At 40.9% G+C, this 18,807-nt stretch overlaps 1 protein-coding gene across 1 annotated transcript in view; it reads right to left on the reverse strand.

Annotated features, from left to right (window-relative positions):
- The window catches only part of PARD3 (par-3 family cell polarity regulator), a 632,416-nt gene that overhangs the window by 234,372 nt on the left and 379,237 nt on the right, over nucleotides 1-18,807 (reverse strand). The window contains 2 exon segments of the mRNA XM_021064231.1: nucleotides 8,536-8,706; nucleotides 10,021-10,209. Of these exon segments, the coding sequence (XP_020919890.1) occupies nucleotides 8,536-8,706; nucleotides 10,021-10,209 (360 nt within the window).

Genomic DNA, 18,807 nt, shown 5'->3' on the forward strand with positions numbered 1-18,807 from the left:
AGACTCAACAAGGTTTAAATTGTGAAATGAGGATTTGTTTTATTAGTTTTTTTTTTTTTAATCGCAGATTACAACTGACAGCTTTACTGAAAAGTAAATTAAATATTCAAGGTCTCTGATGTAAAAAAAAAAAAAATACAAGAACATTTTCTGAAAGAATACTATGCTTAAACGCCAAGGTACCCTGCGGAGGTAAAAACAGAAACACAGCAAATACCCACTACCTTTAAAAACAGGCACGGGTGAATTTTTTTAACGGGCACATGCATCAAAGAGACCTGCTATACACGGCTCCACACTCCAGACCTGCATCCTGCACGTTCACTTATTTTATCATAAGACAGACAACACAGCCTCAAGTTTGCTTAACAAATACTTTTAATTGAACTGTATAACGCCACAATTTTCTAGATGATAAAAATCTTTATAAAGCACCTTTATGAGAAATCCCCAAATACCCCAAGAGGCTCTTTTAGAATTGTATAAAGTCAAATAAAAATTCCATTTAAAAAAAATAGCACATGCAGGCTTTCTGGAGAAAAACAATAAGATGCCTGTTCCTGAGAAACCTCGCACTGGAACACGTTCATGGGAAAGCATCTGCCCCTCCCCTACCTCCCTAAACCACGTCTAATTTGCATCTCAAAAGACAGATTTAAATGAAGACATCAATGGCCTCCTACATAAATATTTAACAGAAGATACAATGCCTTTTAATTTCTTTAAAAAAAAAACTGATTGGGGTACACAGCTTTGTTTTAAATCTTCAGCTATAGAGATTTTGACGATTTTTTTTGTGGTTGCAAGCAAAGGCCTTTGAGAAAAAGGAATGCATTGCATGGGAGCAGGAGGACAGCCACTCTGAGAAGGGCTGTCCTGGAAGAGTAGCCAGGCCTTCCTGCAATCTGGGTGGCTCCTAGGCCCTTTCAAAGTCTCCTTCTATAAAAACCTTATCAAATTAGGCTTCATTAGAAGACGACACCAAAATAGAAGAATGGCAATTTTCACTTCGCTCTTTCAACTGCAAAGATGTTCCTCAGTCCAACATAACTGAGTCTCAAGCAGGAGCAATTGTGTTGGACTGCCCTCAGCTCCAGCCCTAGGAAAACATGAAAGCCTTTGACCCGTGAAAGAAAAATCAGGACTTGATTGTAGCAAGATAACTCATCCTGGGAAGCAGCATAAAGTGACGGCCTTCTTCCAAAGTAATGTGGAAACCATACCCTGTACTCTTTGATCAGGCCATTTATTTTGCTTTGTGGTCACCATCCTCTCAAAATAATAAGCTAAGTGAATAATAAAGATTTATGCCTATCAGCTTTTATCGGAGTTCCCACCATGGCACAGCAGAAAAGAACCCGACTAGAAACCATGAGGTTGTGGTTCGATCCCTGGCCTCACTCAGTGGGTTAAGGATCTGGCATTGCCATGAGCTGTGGTGGAGGTCGCAGACACAGCTCAGATCCTGCATTGCTATGGCTGTGGTGTAGGCTGGCTGCTACAGCTCTGATTGGACCCCCTAGCCTGGGAACCTCCATATGCCAAAGATGCAGTCCTCAAAAGCAAAAAAAAAAGAAAGAAAGAAAGAAACACACAAAAAACTAAAAACATTTATTGGGACTTCATTACCTAAGGCATAAAAAGCAGGAATTACCCCATATCTAAAAACAATATGGTACACTCTTTAAAAAGATATTCAAAGATATATTGCTTTTATAATCAGAAAACGGTAAATGCTTTTTAATAACAAAAGACTGGACTTTGTCCAGTGAACATGCTTTGTATTATACACTTGGCCTACTCTTCCTAGAAAAAGGTAAAATATTGATTTACTTTAAAAAAAACTAAGACGATATCGACGGGGCTTAGTAAAATCTCATGTTGTTTAAATGTGCATTAGCGCGTCAAATTATGTCTTTCGCATCAAGGAAATCTATACCACCAACTCAACTACAAACTGGCATGAAAAGCTGGCATGGATACAGCCCTAATCCCCTTCAGCAAACCTAAAATTGGGTCCTAGTTAGTAGCAGGCACAATCTTATTATCCGACACTTCAGTCTTTGTAAGCTTATTCTATTTTATCCTCAATTCCTGGCATAGAGCAGACACTAGGTGAATAATTAGGTGAATAAAGTTGTTTCTGAGTGAATGACTTAGATTTTCTTAACCCAGTTTTGAGATCTGATACCTTTAGGCCACGTGGAAGCAGGCCTTTAAAGCCTGCACAGCACAACACTGCAAGTAAAAGACATTTGACAGAGATGCCAACCACACAGTGTAGAAAGTTCTGACACCCAACTGAAATGTAAACACAAAACAACGAATAAAAGGACAGACAAGGTTTAGCTTTGGAGAGGAGTGGCAGGGTTTCGGCATCCAGTTCTGGGCTCTGCTCTCAGGGGGACCTACGGTTAAGGTCCTTCACATGGCCAGCGGCGAGGACTGGAGGGTGAGGTGAGCCCAGATGTGGCAGACCCGAAGCTGACCTCTGTCGAAGGCCAGGACTCACCTGTTCACTGTCCACTACTTCCCAGCACAGCTGGGAAATCACCTGCCTGAACAAGTCACACTCGCAGTCAATGAGACTCTCTAACGTGCCTCTTAATTATGCGCGGCCACCACCTTGGCCTTGCATGGCATTTGACCTCTCGGTGTTTAGTCTTCATACATAAAGAGAAGCAAAAATGATACTGTGGGCCCCTTCCTATTCTAATGGAGCTTTCTGATTCTAAGAGGAGGACACCCAGAGAGAGAGTTCATCTTCAAATAGTCCGCCGTCAGTTCACTGAGTTCCGACACATTTCTAAACCCACCCCTATCGGGATAAAGGACATTGCTATGAACGTCCTTCAAATCATTTCCCACTCAATCCCAATCCACCCAAAAGCCACCAATGATATTCCATCACAAAATAGTTTTTCCAGTTCTATATTTTCATATAGATTCAATAAGAATAGCGATATATGCTATTAATAACAAATAATATACAAATTAATCATCCCAATTAGTAGTCCAGTTGTCCACTGCTATAAAAATGCCTGCTATGACTATTAATTAGATGTTGCTATGCTACAGAGCAATTGGAAAGAAATGACCCTTCATTGATACTGACCCCGCTAATCATATATCCCTCTACTGCAATTTTTCAGGGGTCTTTTATAGAATTCTTGTGTACAGAGTTTGCCTATTTTGTTAAGTTTATTCCTAAGTAATTTATGGTTTTTGATATTATAGTATCTGACACTTTTATTTTATTTTCAAATTGTCTATTCCTAGTACATATAAATAAAATTGATCTTCGCCTACCGTTCTGTGACCTTCCTAAATTCACTTATTTGTTCTAAAGTAATTGCCTTGTAGATTCCTTAGGATTTTTTATGTAAACGATGATGTCATCTGAAAATAAAAACTTTTATTCCTTCTTAAAAAAATAATTAAATTAAAACAGCGCTTGGTAACTATATTCTTCAATATGGGGTCTCAGACAAAACTTCCTTCGTCTTATTCTCTGTTGGGACCAAGAAAGGCGTTTACAAGAAATCATGTCTAACAGAGATATAACAAAATGACTAAATGACTGCACCCTATGCCAAACTACCATAATTCCTATAAAAATGAATTTCTTTGGAACATGTAAAATCAGCTTGCTTCTCCCATACAGGCTCTTTTCTTTCTTATTTCCTTTCTTTCTTTCTTTCTTTCTTTCTTTCTTTCTTTCTTTCATGGGCCACCAGTGTGGCACATGGAGGTTCCCAGGGTAGGGGTCGAATCAGAGCTACAGCTAACAGCCTACACCACAGCCACAGCAATGCTGGTTCCTTAGCCCACTGAGCGAGGCCAGGGATCGAACCTACATCCTCAAGGATACTTAGTTGGGTCGGTTTCTGCTGAGACACAAGGGGAGCTCCCACACAGGTTATTTTCAATATGCAAGGAAGGATGTCAGGTGTTTACTCCCATTTCCCGATGTTCTTCAAAGTCCTCAACAAATTCATCCTTTGCTGTGATACCAATGTTTCTGCCTCTTGCTTTATGGATTTTTTCCAATGGAAAAGAAGTCAAAAAAGTTATCCTTCAGAAGCACAAACCAAGAGGAAACCATCTCTTTTCTCCTTTTTCAGGAAACAATTACTGCTTATGAAACGTTTTTAAATATTTACGTAAGAGCGTTAGATCTATTTATTTATTTTTTTGTCTTTTTTGCCATTTCTCAGGCCGCTCCCGTGGCATATGGAGGTTCCCAGGCTAGGGGTCTAATCAGAGCTGTAGCCGCCGGCCTACGCCAGAGCCACAGCACCGTGGGATCCTTAACCCACTGAGCAAGGCCAGGGATCGAACCTGCAACCTCTTGGTTCCTAGTCGGATTCATTAACCACTGAGCCACGACGGGAACTCCAAGAGCATTAGATCTAAAGACAGGAAAGAAAATCTGAATTACTGCCAAAATATTAATTTTGTTACCTGGTCTTGTTAGAACATCTAACGGGAACTACATTAATCTTTTCTGGAGACTGGAACCATCCTGTAGAGGATGGAAAGCTCTCAAAGGGATTTCGGCAAGGAGTGACACGATCAGTTTGTGGGAAGATGTGCTTTACTGCGGTGCAGAGAATGATGGCGAGAGGTCCTTCAGGGAGCTGCAGCAGAAAGCCCCGAGAGATGATGGGGCCAAACCTGGGCAACGGCAGGGGAGGGAGAGGAGGGCAGAAGAAAGGAGAGGGTCCAGAAGAGGCGGCTACGGAGACAGGAAAGGCATTTGAGAGATCAGAGCCACCCCAGGCTTCCAGCTTCTACAGCTGAAGAAACGGTGGCGCTATTTCGAGGGGGATGCGGAGAAGGGTTGATCAAGAGCTCAAGGAGCAACAGGTTTCGGAGAGGAAAAAGTACAGGTGCCTGAGAGACACACCAGCGGACATCTCTGTGGGCGGCTGGAGAGAGGGATCTGGAACGAGCGTAGAAGAAGGAACACCAGATTCATCACAACGTGGGGCCTGAGGACCAGGCGACAAAGGTCCCCCAGGGTGCATGTGCAGAAGACAGTGCCCAGCAAATGCTTCGAGAAACACCACCAGTAAAGGAACAGGTGGAAGAGCGCAGCCTTTGAGGAGACAGAGGGCCAGAGTCAAGTAGGAGAAAGATGGAGAGCCCGGAGGAAGGGATTCAGGACCGAGGCAGTGGTCACAGATGCCTGAGAGGTCCAGTGGAAGAGACAGAATTACCTTCCAGAGAATGTCTGCCACGTGCTACATGGGGACAAAGACCAGGGAAGCGCAGGGGAAGGCGATCCCCAGTGCAGAGGTGACAACTGTTAAACGTAATGAGGGAGTTCCCGGTGTGGTTCAGCAGTAACAAACCCAACTCGTATCCGTGAGGACTCGGGTTCCATGCCTGAACTCCCTCAGTGGGCTAAGGATCCAGCATTGCCATGAGCTGTGGTATAGGTCAGAGAAGAGGCTCAGATCTGGCATTGCTGTGGCTGTGGTGTAGGCTGGCAGCTATAGCTCTGATTAGACCCCTAGCCTGGGAACCTCCAAAGGCTGCGGATGCGGCCCTAAAAAGACAAAAAAAGAAGAAAGAAAGAAAACACACAGCACTTTCCCCATGTGAGAGGGCAAGGAGAGATGCACAAAAGATGTTCTTTTGCAAATTTTCATCTTCTCTAGCTTGAAATTAAGTATGCAATCCCTTGATTTAAAGATGAGTTAGTAAAATATAGTTCTGTGATGCTGTCAAAGGCTGGACCACAGGGCTGATGTATAGACCCAGAAGGAGAGAACTCAGCACATTATCTCGGCCTGAGGTTCATTCATGACAAGACGCCCCATGCTTATATCAATATTTACGGTAATGTAATGTACACATCCCCCCCCCAGTAATTCAGGGAGATGTTTTTCCAAAGGTAATATATAATATAAGTACAACAGCAGCAAAATCATGTCTTAAGACTTACGGGAAGCTGAAACAAGCTCTTCTGTCTTCATATAATTCTCTAGTTAAACCCTGTCAGTACAAAAGGCTTTTCGCTAGTATTACAAAGAAAGCACAGCACTCGTGATAAGATTTCCTTGATCTAATTGCTTTATAAGCTTACTCTATCCTAAGAAATAGTAATAACCAGCAATGTATGAAAATGATACCATAAAGAATATTGAATATTAAAGTCTATTACTGCCTACTGCCGCTCTTCCCTTACTTAAATCATTTTCATTCACACAAATTCACATGTGGAAGTGAATGAGATGCAGAGATATTGCAGTGGGATTCCAATGCCAAGTGTTTGCCAGGGTAACAGGGGATCAGATCAGTGCTTTTATCAAAACATTTTCAGGCTGGCACAGGTCTGTTTGGGGAACAAGAGGGAATCATTTAAACCAGAGTAAAGCAGGCTTGGATCCACGATGCTCACCATCAGTCCATTTCCTACTTTTTTTTTTTTTTCTTTTTTCCACTTTTTAGGGCCACACCCTCAGCACAAGGAGGTTCCCAGGCTAGGGGTTGAAAGGGAGCTGCAGCTGACGGCCTGAATCACAGCCACAGCGACTCCGGGTCTGAGCTGCATCTGCGACCTATACCACAGCTCACAGCAATGCCGGATCCTTAACCCACTGAGTGAGGCCAGGGATCGAACCCACATCCTCATGGATACTCATCGGGTTCGGTCTCACTGCACCACGATGGAAACTCCTCCGTTTCCTACATTTTAAGTCCTCCTATCACATTCAGTTCTTTTCTCTGAAGGAGAACTTTGAGAAGGTGCTAGAGATGTTAGTTTGTTTACAAAGAGACTAAAACTATGACATATTGTCCAGGAGAACATCCAGAGAGGAAACCCCATCTGTTTGTAATCGCCACTGGCTCCCCAGGACCTAACATGTAAATGATGCTCTGGGAACCTCTGTCAAATGAATACAGCCTATGAATACCAAACACGGAGCGATGTGTCCTGTGAACTTACTGTGGAGAATTTTTGACCAAGTTCCTTGTAAGACTTACATGACAAACATCAGTCAATGACTTGGAAACCAATAAAGACTATTATCCAAGAAAACCAATCCAGTAGCCCACTCTGAAAGATCCGTGTTTACATTTATCATGTGAATGTAAATGTGTTATTTCCCACGGTTTTCCACTCTGAGGTTTTTAGTTAAGGTGACATCGTATTCTCGTTGTTACGGAAATTGATGTGTTAATTATCATTAAGCCATGGTGCATTTGGAAAAGAAAAACAATATAAAAAATGGTCAGTAGACATTTAAAAATCGGGTCACCACTCCACTGACTACCCACTGCACTCAAGGGTATGTGGCAAAATCTGATTGCATTATCGGGCTGGGTGAGCCCCAACCACAACCTGAAGAGCTTGCTTTTTATAATAAACACAGCTTTTAAAATTAAGCAAAACATCCTGCTGAATAGCATTGAGAACCATGTCTAGATACTCATGTTGCAACAGAATAAAGGGTGGGGGAAAAACTGTAATTGTAATGTATACATGTAAGGATAACCTGACCCCCTTGCTGTACAGTGGGAAAATTTAAAAAAATAAAAAAATAAAAAAAAAATAAAAAAATAAATAAATAAAATAAAATTAAGCAAAACACCTAAGCAGTTGAGATACAATTTCCAGTTTGTATGATTTGCTAATCGTTGCTTTAGGTGATTTAAAAATGGGGAGAGCTAAGCATCACTAGACACAGAGACCACAAAAACGTCACACTTTCAACAAGCAGGTCCCAACGGTTTCCTAGAGCTGGCATGTATTCTATAAAAGAATTTGGAACAAACTCTTTTCAGGTTCTAATACTAATGAACAAATCTATATACAACGCCCTTTAAATTTGCAAATGCCCTGCTATACAAGAAAGTATGTTTCTACTTGGGATGTTTCTACTCTTTGGGAAAACGAATGTTCATACCCTTCAGGAGAGAAAAACCTTCCCAGTCACGCCTAACCAGAGAGAGAGGGCAGCACAAGCGCAGAACCCACCGTGGCTTTACGCAGGAGATACCCCTGAAAAAGCAGGCTCTCCAGAGGAAAGCAGCCAGCCCTCCAGTGATGGAGAAAGGGGGACCGGGTGGGGGGAGAGGAAGGAGCGGTCACACTTCTGACAATGTCACAGGAGAAACAGACTCTCTCCCTTGAGGGACTTTGCAAGAGGCACTCATTCTCCATAAGCCAGGGCACAAGCAATGCTGCTTAGGTGCTTCTCCCGCGGGTTGGCCACTGCTCAAGGGAAGAGAATCTGCAGGCCCAGGCAGGAAGGCGTGAGTTTTCAAGGTGAGAACTCAGCTCAAGGTGCCTTTGAGAGGACAGTGCTATCGGTTGGGGTAACAACAGAAATACAATGGCACACTTAGGAATATCTGGACAAGAGAATTAAGAAAACAAATCACAGTACCCTGACAGTGCACTAAACTCTAGATGAGCAAAGATAATAGGGCAAAGCCCGGGGCTCTCCCTTGGTTGCCCAGCGTTAGGACAGACCTCGGTCCTACGACCACCAGGGCCCTTGCGTCTTGCTCATGCTTTACCTCAGCACACTTGCTTATTCTCCTTGCCACAATGAGCTGGATCATGCCTCGCTTGTTCCCCTCCGTGGACATGGACCTGCGGAGGGTTTCCATGGCATCCTGGTTTGTCTTCCCCAACAGGGACTCTCCATTCACTGCGATCAGCTGATCGTCCACCCGAAGCCTCCCGTCCTGGGAAGAAGGCAGGTAAAAAGTACCCTTAAAGAGTCTGTAATAAAAGAAGTTGCTTTCCCTTGAGTTAAAAAAAAAATTAAAATAAGAACAAAGCAAAAAGAAAAGGGGGGGGGCGCTTTAATACTAATGGATTACGCCCAATTGAACACCGGCATAATAATGTGTAAGCAGCCATGGCAGCCTGTGTCTACTTCAATCATTTATACATTTGTAAATCAAGTCATTATCATAATCTGTTTACCAAAATAGCATACTAATTCAAAGGACACAAAGTGATTACTTTCCTGCTTCCAGAGACACCCAGAGAGGTTATTTACAACCCAAGACATGCAAAAGCTCCAGGCTATTAGACAATGGCCGAGGAGGGCCCCTTCACAGACAGCCAGGAAATTTTCTCTACACTGGGAAACTGGAGCAGTGACCCATGGCGGGGGATTAGCCTTCACTGCAGGGCAGCTCTGTGCCAGGACCTGGGCCAAGTCTTTGCATGGATAGTCTTCATTTCACTAGAATGACCAGGGGCTGTGAATTCTGTGAGACAAAATAAATGGGGAGCTGGAGCTGCGAGTTCCATCGCGAAATGAGAGATCACTGAGATGCCAGGAGTTGTCTGCTCACGGAACGGGTATTGCCGAGAAAACAGAAAACCTTTATGGGCTCCAGGGTATCAGAAAATGGCACCCCAAAACATACCACTTTGGCAGAGGGATTATGTGAACAGAAGGCAACTGAGAAATGGCAGACACGGAAGGAAAGGTCTGTCCTGTCCCCCTTCTGGCTGAACGTGGGGCATCAAGTTCCCCAGGTGAAGGTGCCCCCTCTTCTCCAAACCTGGGAGGGAGAACAACCCTCGCCACCAGAGAAGGACAGGCACTGAGATAAGTCTACCGAACAAACCTTACAAAATAAACCTTTTCTACCTCGGGTTTCCCTCATATATTCACCATCTCACAACAATTGACCGTCCCTGGAAGCCCAAACCTTTTGTCTAATCATGATTCCATTATTTATCACCATTTGCTAAAATGGTATATAAGCTTCCTAGTCTAACCACTTCTTTGGGTTTTCACTTCTTTCCTGTAGAGCTCCCGTATACATAAAATCGGAAATTTTAACATCAATAAAATGTGTAACCTTTTCCCCATTAATCTGTCTTCTGTTAGTTTAATTCACAGGCCACAGGAACTGAATCGAAGAGGGTAGAGGATAGGTTTTGCCCCTACAGCTTAGAGGCTTCCAAAACAGGACCAGGGCTGTAATTAAACATTTTTGCGAATGAGCATAAGCTGGATCAAGATGACATCTGCTTACCTTAGACGCTGCTCCTCCGTTAATAATGGACTTGACAAAGATTCCCAAATCGGCGTGGTTCTCTTTTGACCGGTTACCTTTGACACTGACGCCAAGACCGGCTGATCCTGAATCATTCAGCGGAACTTCAAACGTCAGGAATTCCCTGGTGCCATCAGGTGTGAGAACAGTATCCTCATCTTCTGCTTTCTAACAGGAAACAAAAGTGTACGTTATATTCCAGTGTTTCTTTCTGTTACTTTTTAAGACTGCTAATGAGCATTCCTTTAATCATAACAGGCACTGTATTTCCATCAAAGTTCCACAACAAGATCCATGATAACCGCGCATCTGCACCCCTTCCAGATGAATCCTGGAACCAGCTGCTAATATTTTTATGCAGCACTTGTTTCAGCCCTGAAACAAACCTAAACCAGATTCTGAGAAATATAGGAGGGAAAAACGTACATGTAGACGCCTAGAGTTTTGTTTGTTGGTTGGTTTTGGGGGGAGAGTCTGTTTATGTATTCCAAACAACAGAAGAAAAACAGCAACAGCAGGAATCAAAATAAATATAATTCGCGTGTCCCTTTTCTTTCAACAGGAATTTTCAATATTAATAGGACTTCGATGTTCACTGAGGGTCTATCACTTTATTTACAAACAATAACAAATCCTGGAGTTCCCATTGTGGCACAGCAGAAACAAATCTGACTAGGAACCATGAGGTTGCAGGTTCAATCCCTGGCCTTGCTCAGTGGGTTAAGGATCCGGCATTGCCGTGAGCTGTGGTGTAGGTCACAGATGCGGCTCGGATCTGGTGTTGCTGTGGCTCTGGCGTAGGCCGGTGGCTTCAGCTCCAATTAGACCCCTGGCCTTGGAACCTCCATATGCCACGGGAGTGGCCCTAAAAAGAAAAAAAGAAAAAAAGAATAAATAACAAATCCCAACAATACAAAGTCAGCAGAAAAAAAGGTATTCATTTTCAGAGAGTCATTTAGAAAGTTTAACCTTCAACATCTGCGAGATAAACAACATTAGGGAAATTTTTTCCACAGGACTGTATGACACATAATACAGCTGGTGGATATCATTCAAGCAATATTGTGTAATTAAACAGCTGTATGTGCCAGCTTTGATTTCCTGACCATAGCCATCAAGCACCTAAGGAGACTATTTCAGAACACAGCCCATCTGAGATACGCAAACTTTGGCCCACCTCCCCCTAAAACTGCATGGAGGAAAGGAACGCTCCAAGGATAACCGGATGAAATGCAGTGAGGTGACACACAAAAATGTCAGACACCAGAAGAGGAAGCGCCTGCCTCTTGTCACCTCTCCACTGGTCCCATCTAGAGCGCGCCACAGGCCGTCTCCACATGCGCGAGGCCAGAAGTCTATCCAACTCAGCATTTCCAACCCACACAACCAAACGCCCTCATCCAGTCCTGCAACCTGCTCCTCGCCTTTTCACAATTTGGGAGTATTGCTTCAGCATCCACCGAGTCCTTCAAGCTGGAATTCTCAAATTACACTTGAGAATCTAACAGCACATAATTGGGCTGGAATATAACGCATCCTTTAAAGACTGTACTTTTGAAGAAGGTTCAGTTACATGCCTGGAAGGCTGCAGCAGAGCAACGGAAATGTGGCTAGACTCCAATTTTTTTCTTGGTATCCCAGGCATTTTTAAAAATTTTTCTAATAATTATCAAGATTAACATCATAATGATAAAATCATCTTTAAAAGGAATCTGGAGATTTAACATACCATCTCAGATATCTCCATTAGACAAAATAATTTATGGAAATACAGAGTTTATCAGTAAGAGATTTTTTTCATGTTGTCATAATATAAGCAGTATGTTCTTTTTAACTCTCCAGACCCATAATAACATGATTTTTAAAGTTTCTAATGTACAAATATTCAAGGTTAATATTCTGTATACCTTCTCAAAGGATAGCTTCATAGTTATCAGAATAAGGTATGTTTCAAAAATAAACTGTTAATATACTAAAAACAGGAAAATGATATAATCAAGAATATTTTAATAAACACCTTGATAAATTACTTAGTGAGAGCTATGTTAACTATACAAAGTAAATACATTTTTAGCATCAAAATCAAAATAAAACCTATACCTGCCTATAAAAGCTTTCTTACACTTAAAATATTCCTAGAGAATAATTATAATGTAAATAAAATCAATGGATTGGGGAGAAATAAACATTAAATACTCATATCAAAGTACTGATTTCATATTTATTATGCAAAGGTATGTTTATACACTTATTTTACTCTAAAAAATTTTGTTTTTACCCATCTGGTTCAAAACGATTGAAGGATAACAAAGACCTGGTAGGAATTAATATAGCTACCCCCAATATAAAATGTTTTTGACGTTTGAAATTAAAAATAGCATCAAAACCCACTACAGCCCCTTCTACTTTAAATTCAGAAGTAATTGAAAGAAAATTCACTTTGTGAATCAAAATCAGTGTTTACATTCCTGGGAAAGTTGCATTTGAAAAGACATGGAAACCAAAAATGGTCCTTAACTGGGCACATTTAGGTCTGATCATTCAGTATGTTGATTTGCATCAAATCTGGAAGGTTCTTAATTGTCACTTACTGATTTGTCTCTTCAATTTGGCTTTTTAATGTTTACTGATTTTGACATTTCCATAATGTTTTACTAAGGCTTAAAATTCTCATTTTTCTTCTACTTGAAAAATCAAGATAAGGTGCTGACTGAATATATAAAGAGAAATTTTAATCAAGTTTGAGTCACTTCCTGACGTGCCCTACTCTGAACTTGCCTTAAAGGAGACTGTATTCTCTGTGTGAAAGTTTCATTTATTATGAGAACTGCAGGATGGGAATAATATTCCTTTTCAGCTTTCTTATCAAGGCTTAAGTCATTATTACCATTAAAAACATTTAAGTGAGAGACTGTGCTTTCCTTTAATATTTCATTATTAATCCATTTGGCTCTTGACATAAGACTGAAATTAATGCCAGCTTTGAGAACTTAATTCTCTGGCAGCAAAATGTTTTAAAAGATCTGCTCTTCACAAACCATTTTAAATGCTACGTGATAGAGAACTTTTCCAAAATCTTACAAGTACATGGATCTCGGTCTTCTGATACAAAGAAGCTAATTTTCTATCCCCTTAAATTGTTACTCCACTGATTTTCAACTCCATCAACTATTTCTTGAGTCAAGTTCTTGATAGAGAAACAAAATAAATGTGGGGTTTTTTTTATTCCTTTAATTTGCTCTGCAGGACATTTGCACATGAATGTCACTGAACCACACATCATATCCCCCACGTACAGACACGTACATACTCCAAGTGACTGTTTTCCATCAATGCAACCTGACATGTTTTCCTTTGGCCATGACTCCACTAGCATTTTTGCCTTCGAAAGACAAAAACAAAAACAAAAACAAAAAAAAACAAAAACCCAGGGCATTTGTGCGAAGCATATCAGAAAGCAGGGCACCTAGGGGGTGGGCAACATGAAAGCAATTTCCTTTCCCACCATCCTCAGAACAGCGGAAAAGATGCACACATATCTGCCAAGAGACAGAAAACCAGCCACAAGTGATCAGCGCTCAAGCCCAGTTTTCCTCCCTCCCCTAACAGTCCCAAGAGCTGCGCGCGGACACAGCTGCCATTCGGAGTCTGCAGGTCATCTGCAAAATGGGTAGCAAGGAGTTGATCATATTACACGCCAAAAGATAACCATGAGAACACTAATCTCTGGGCTTCAATATATGAACATCTTGAGAAGAATGCACAAAATATTGAGAGAGGCAAAAGAAATATGTGTACATATCATGAGACCATAAAATTATAGATGTATGTCCAAGAGATGAATAGGGACTCTGTGAAGAAATAAATGGCAGCACACATTTTATCACTTGTGAAATAATTACACAGACTTACATACAGTGTGTGTGTGTGTGTGTGTGTGTGTGTGTGTGTGTGTGTGTGTGTGTGTGTCTGCCTATGATTCCTGCTAATCTATTCCTCTTTGGTCCCAGCTGCTGGCACAGAGGCCCTAAACCCCTTCAATTTCCTGAGTGACCAGGGCATCTTTTGTTCTAATGCAGTGACTCTGGGTGGACTCCAGAGTACCCTCCGGAGGGGAGTGGTTACCAGAAAGACCAACTTGTGATTAGAAGTTGGAGTTTTCTGCCTCAGCCCCTGTAAAGGAGAGAAGGGCTGCAAATGGAGTTAGTCACCCACCACGCCTCCATGATGAAGCCTCCATAAACATCCCCACAGTATGGGGTTCTGAGAGCTTCTGGGCAGATGAACGCATCCACATGCTGGGAGGAGGAGGGTGCCACACCCCAGCTCCACAGAGACAAAGATGCCTGAGCTCAGTAACCTTCCAGAATTGCCCCACAGAACTCTTTCATCCGGCTGTTCTTTTGCATCCTTTATTTTTGTTGTTAAATCCAAATTTTCAGTGTATCTTTTTTACAATTTATTTTATTTTCCGTTATTTATGTTCTTTTTACAGCCACACCCGTGACATATTGAAGTTCCTGGGCTAAGGGTCAAATTAGAGCCACAGAGATCAGCCTACACCACAGCCACAGCCACAATCACAGCCACAGCAGCACCGGATCCAAGCTGCACCTGCGACCTACACAACAGTTTTGGCAACGCTGGATCCTTAACCCACTGAAGGAGGCCAGGGATCAAACCTGCATCCTCATAGATGCTATGTCCAGGTCTTAACCTGCTGAGCCACAATGGGAACTCCCTCATTTGTATCTTTTAAAACATCCTTAGTAATAAGTCGCCAAGAGTAAGTTAACTGTATTCAAGGATTTTAAGTCACTCTAGCAAATCAGCAAACCCAATGAGAGAGTTGTAGGAACCTCTAATTTATAGCCAAGTCAAGCAGACATGGTGGGTAGTGTGGGACCCACCACTGGAACTGGCTTCTTCAGTCTGAGCCCTTGACCTGTGGGGTCTATGATAGCTAAGGGCAGTTAGCATCAAACGGCTGGGTGTGGAAAATTCCCATCTGGAATCAGAGGTGCCATGAGTGAGAGAAGAAAAGTAACAGCAGGAGTCCTTCCTGCTTGTGGCTCCAATATAATTTATGGATTTCTCTCCTACTCCCTTCTCCATAGAGTTAATATCTTTACTGCACAAACCCCCATTCATAAAAGAAAGACGAGTGGACCAAGAAATAAGCAAAAGGCTCAATTTAACTTGGGGCCAACAATACACAAATTAACTTATCAACAAAAATTATCGAACTGCTAAAAAAAATTGTTTTAAGTAACCATAGCGAACAATGCAGAGGTGTGGCAAAAAGAGCACTTTTGTGCACGGCTGGTGTTCAAAGGTGCAGTACTTATGGAAGCCAACTGGATGACATTTGCCGAAAGCCTCTACGTTTTGCCCATTGCTTAACTGAGAACTATTACTTTTTGTACTACATCCTAAAAATCTAACTGTGGTCACCAACAGAGACTAAACTGTGAAGATGGTCACTGTTTTAATTACAAGAGCTAAAAATGGCAAACAACCTACATATATGATACGAGGTAGATGAAGATAACGGCATACCGCTCAGCTATTAAAGTGTCTCCAAGAATATTTAGTGAGACAGAAAAATAGTGACAACCAAGAAACTGGGTTTTACCCTGTGGGTTTTCATAACTTCCACTACTTCACCATCATAAACCTTGATCTCCTGTTTTTATACACTGTTTAATGTCTGTCTTTTCGTATCAGTGAAAGCTTCGAGAGGACAGACCTGTGTCCCTTTGTACTTGAGACATGACATTTGTTAGCTAGAGCATATGGGTCTCGATCAGGATATATAGTAGCTAAATAGTAAAGAAGGAAAGCATGAAAAATATACACCAAAATGGCAGCAATGACGTCACATAATTGCAGGTGATTTTAATTTTCTTCTGTGCTTGACTGAATGTTCTAATGTCAATATACATTACTTTCTGTAATTGTAAAAGCCCACTCAAACCATTTCTTTAATTCTTCCTCTTCCAAGGAGGAGGATTCCAGGAAGAGGGATAGAAAAGTTGGGCGGGGCTCGGGCTGGATGTCTAAGGCTCTAGGGATAAAAACCCCATCATGGAGCTTACAAAACAATGATGCCATCGTAGCAGGTGGTTCATCATACTCTCAAGCCTAACAGGAGTCTCCATACACGGTTAAAAAGAGAATACACTTCCTCAACAGCTAGAGATTAAATAATATGCAGGTAGAGCAGGAAACAGTAACGACCATTTAGGGTTTAATTAAGAAGCAGATTTTTTTTTTTTTTAAATAGAGAAGTTATCACGTTTATCTTTTGCATAAAAAAAAACCCTCTGGTTTCTTTACACTATATATTTTAACTTTTCCCATGTGTGAGATGACTGTTTATGCATGTTATTTGTGCTGATATTTTAAGGTTAATTACTCTTATTAGCAAAGTTAAAATGTCACATCTGGCTTTACAGTGCTCTTTTCTAATTCAAACAGTAGATGTAAAATAAACAACATTTAAAGAATTTTAAAGTGCTTTGCTTGATGAAACAAATACTGAACAGAAAAGATAAAAGGTTTAGTATAGTTTGTTAATCTCTAATGGGAAGCCAGGAAAAAACCTTTATTCAATCAAAGAAATGTCACACCAACTTGAAGGGACATTCTTTTTTTTTCTTTTTAGAGCCACGCCTGTAGCATATGAAAGTGGCCAGGCTAGGGATCAAATCGGAGCTGCAGGTGCAGGCCTACACCACAGTCAGAGTGATGCTGGATCCAAGCCATATCTGTGACCTATGCCGCAGCTTGTGGCAATGCTGGATCCTGAACCCACTGGGCGAGGCCAGGGATCAAACCCGCATCCTAATGGATACTAGTCGGGGTCATAACCACCTGAGCCACACCAGGAACTCCGATGGACATTTTTAAAGTAATTTGCTCTTCAAAAATGAAAAGCAAAGACCTTGAAGAAATGTCTCAGATTAAGAAAGACCAAAGTGACTTGATAGCTAGATGCCATGCATGATACTAAGTAGGAAACTGGACCAGAATTTGATTCTTCTGTGATCACTCATTCGTTCACCTCTGCGCACTAACTATAAAGGGCAGTGGTGGAAACCACCAGTAACACAGCTCTGTTAAGTCAATGTTAATTTCATGACTTGATAACTATAAGCTTGCTACATATGAAAATGTGCTTGTTCTTAGGATACACAGTGAAAGGCTTATAAAGGGGAATTCTGTTTACGATTTAACTCAATGCTGAAAAAAAGCTATATAGTAGGAAGAAAAGGAGGAAAAATTAGAGAGGGGGAAGAGGAAGATGAAAGAATATTACTTATCAAGTGTAGTAACATATTAACAATTGGGGAATGTGGGAGAAGGGTATATTGGAGTTCTTTGGGCCTTTCTTGACGTTTTTAATTGTGCACTCTAACTACTCCAGAAGAGTTTTGCTATATCTAAGAAGTCTCATTTTTAAAACAGACATCACTGCTAACACGATTTTCAAAATAACCTGAGTTCAAGAGTCAAAAAAAATTACAGCATAAATTTTAAAGCTATTAATTTTATCACTATACTGTGAAAGGAAGACAATAAAAAATAACTAAGATACATTTCCCAAGGGGAAACACGTTAAGCATTAGGAAATCCTTAACTTGAAGGAAGTTTGAGTCATTTATGCTGAAAAGAATTTCACTGAATCATGACTTTAAAATAAGTTTAACCATTTAAAGCACAAGAAACACCATACATTTTATAAAATTCTTTGTGATAAACGCAACATTTGAGGCTCAAAACCAAACTATTAAGGTCAACGTACGATTCGTGTATAACAGTATAGACAGTCAACAAAAACTCAAATTAAAAAAATTTGTACTTTCACCCACGCTATCTAGATTATTAAAATGCATTTACATTACAGGCCTAGCGAAATGGTCAGTGTGTCCCAAAGGATTTATACAAAGTTTTGAACGAAGATGTAACAATCCATATTGCAATCCCCCCATTAGGGTCCCTATTTTCTTTGCAAGATTTGACCATTATTTCCAGCTTTGTTGAGATATATTTGCTGTGTAACCTTGTGTTAATTTAGGGTGTACAAAGTGTTGATTTGGCCCATTTACATATCACAAAATGATTACCACTGTAGCTTCGCTAACATACCTCCATCACCTCATATAATTACTACTTCTTTGTTGTCAGGAGGACATTTAAAATCTACTCTCTTAGCAACTTTTGATGATAAAAACAGTATTATTAACTATAATTACCATGCTCTACATTAGATTCCCAGAACTTGCATATTTTATGCTAGAGGTTGATACAATTTGCCAAATATTTCCTTTTTCCCCTTACTGTCCAGGCCGTCACCACCACCATTCTTATCGCTGAGTATGAATTTTTAAGATTCCACATATAAATATATCATCCAGTATTTATCTTCCTCTGCCTTATTTCATTTAGCATAAGGCCCATTAATGTCCACTCATATAATCACAAATGGGCAGTATATTTTTATTACTCATGGTTCAATAACACTCATGTGTGTATGTGTAAAATATCTTTTTTATCTATTCATTGAGGGACATTGAGGCTGTTTCCATATCTTGCCTATTGTAAATAATGCTGCAATGAATATAGGAGTTCAGATATCTTTTTGAGATCCCGATTTTCATTTCCTCTGGATAAACATCTAGAAGTGGAACTGCCGGATCATATAGTAGTTCTATTTTTAATTTTTGAGGCACCTCCATGCTGTCTTCCATAGCAGCTGCACCA

Source organism: Sus scrofa, chromosome 10, assembly GCF_000003025.6.
Source record: "Sus scrofa isolate TJ Tabasco breed Duroc chromosome 10, Sscrofa11.1, whole genome shotgun sequence".
Taxonomy (NCBI): domain Eukaryota; kingdom Metazoa; phylum Chordata; class Mammalia; order Artiodactyla; family Suidae; genus Sus; species Sus scrofa.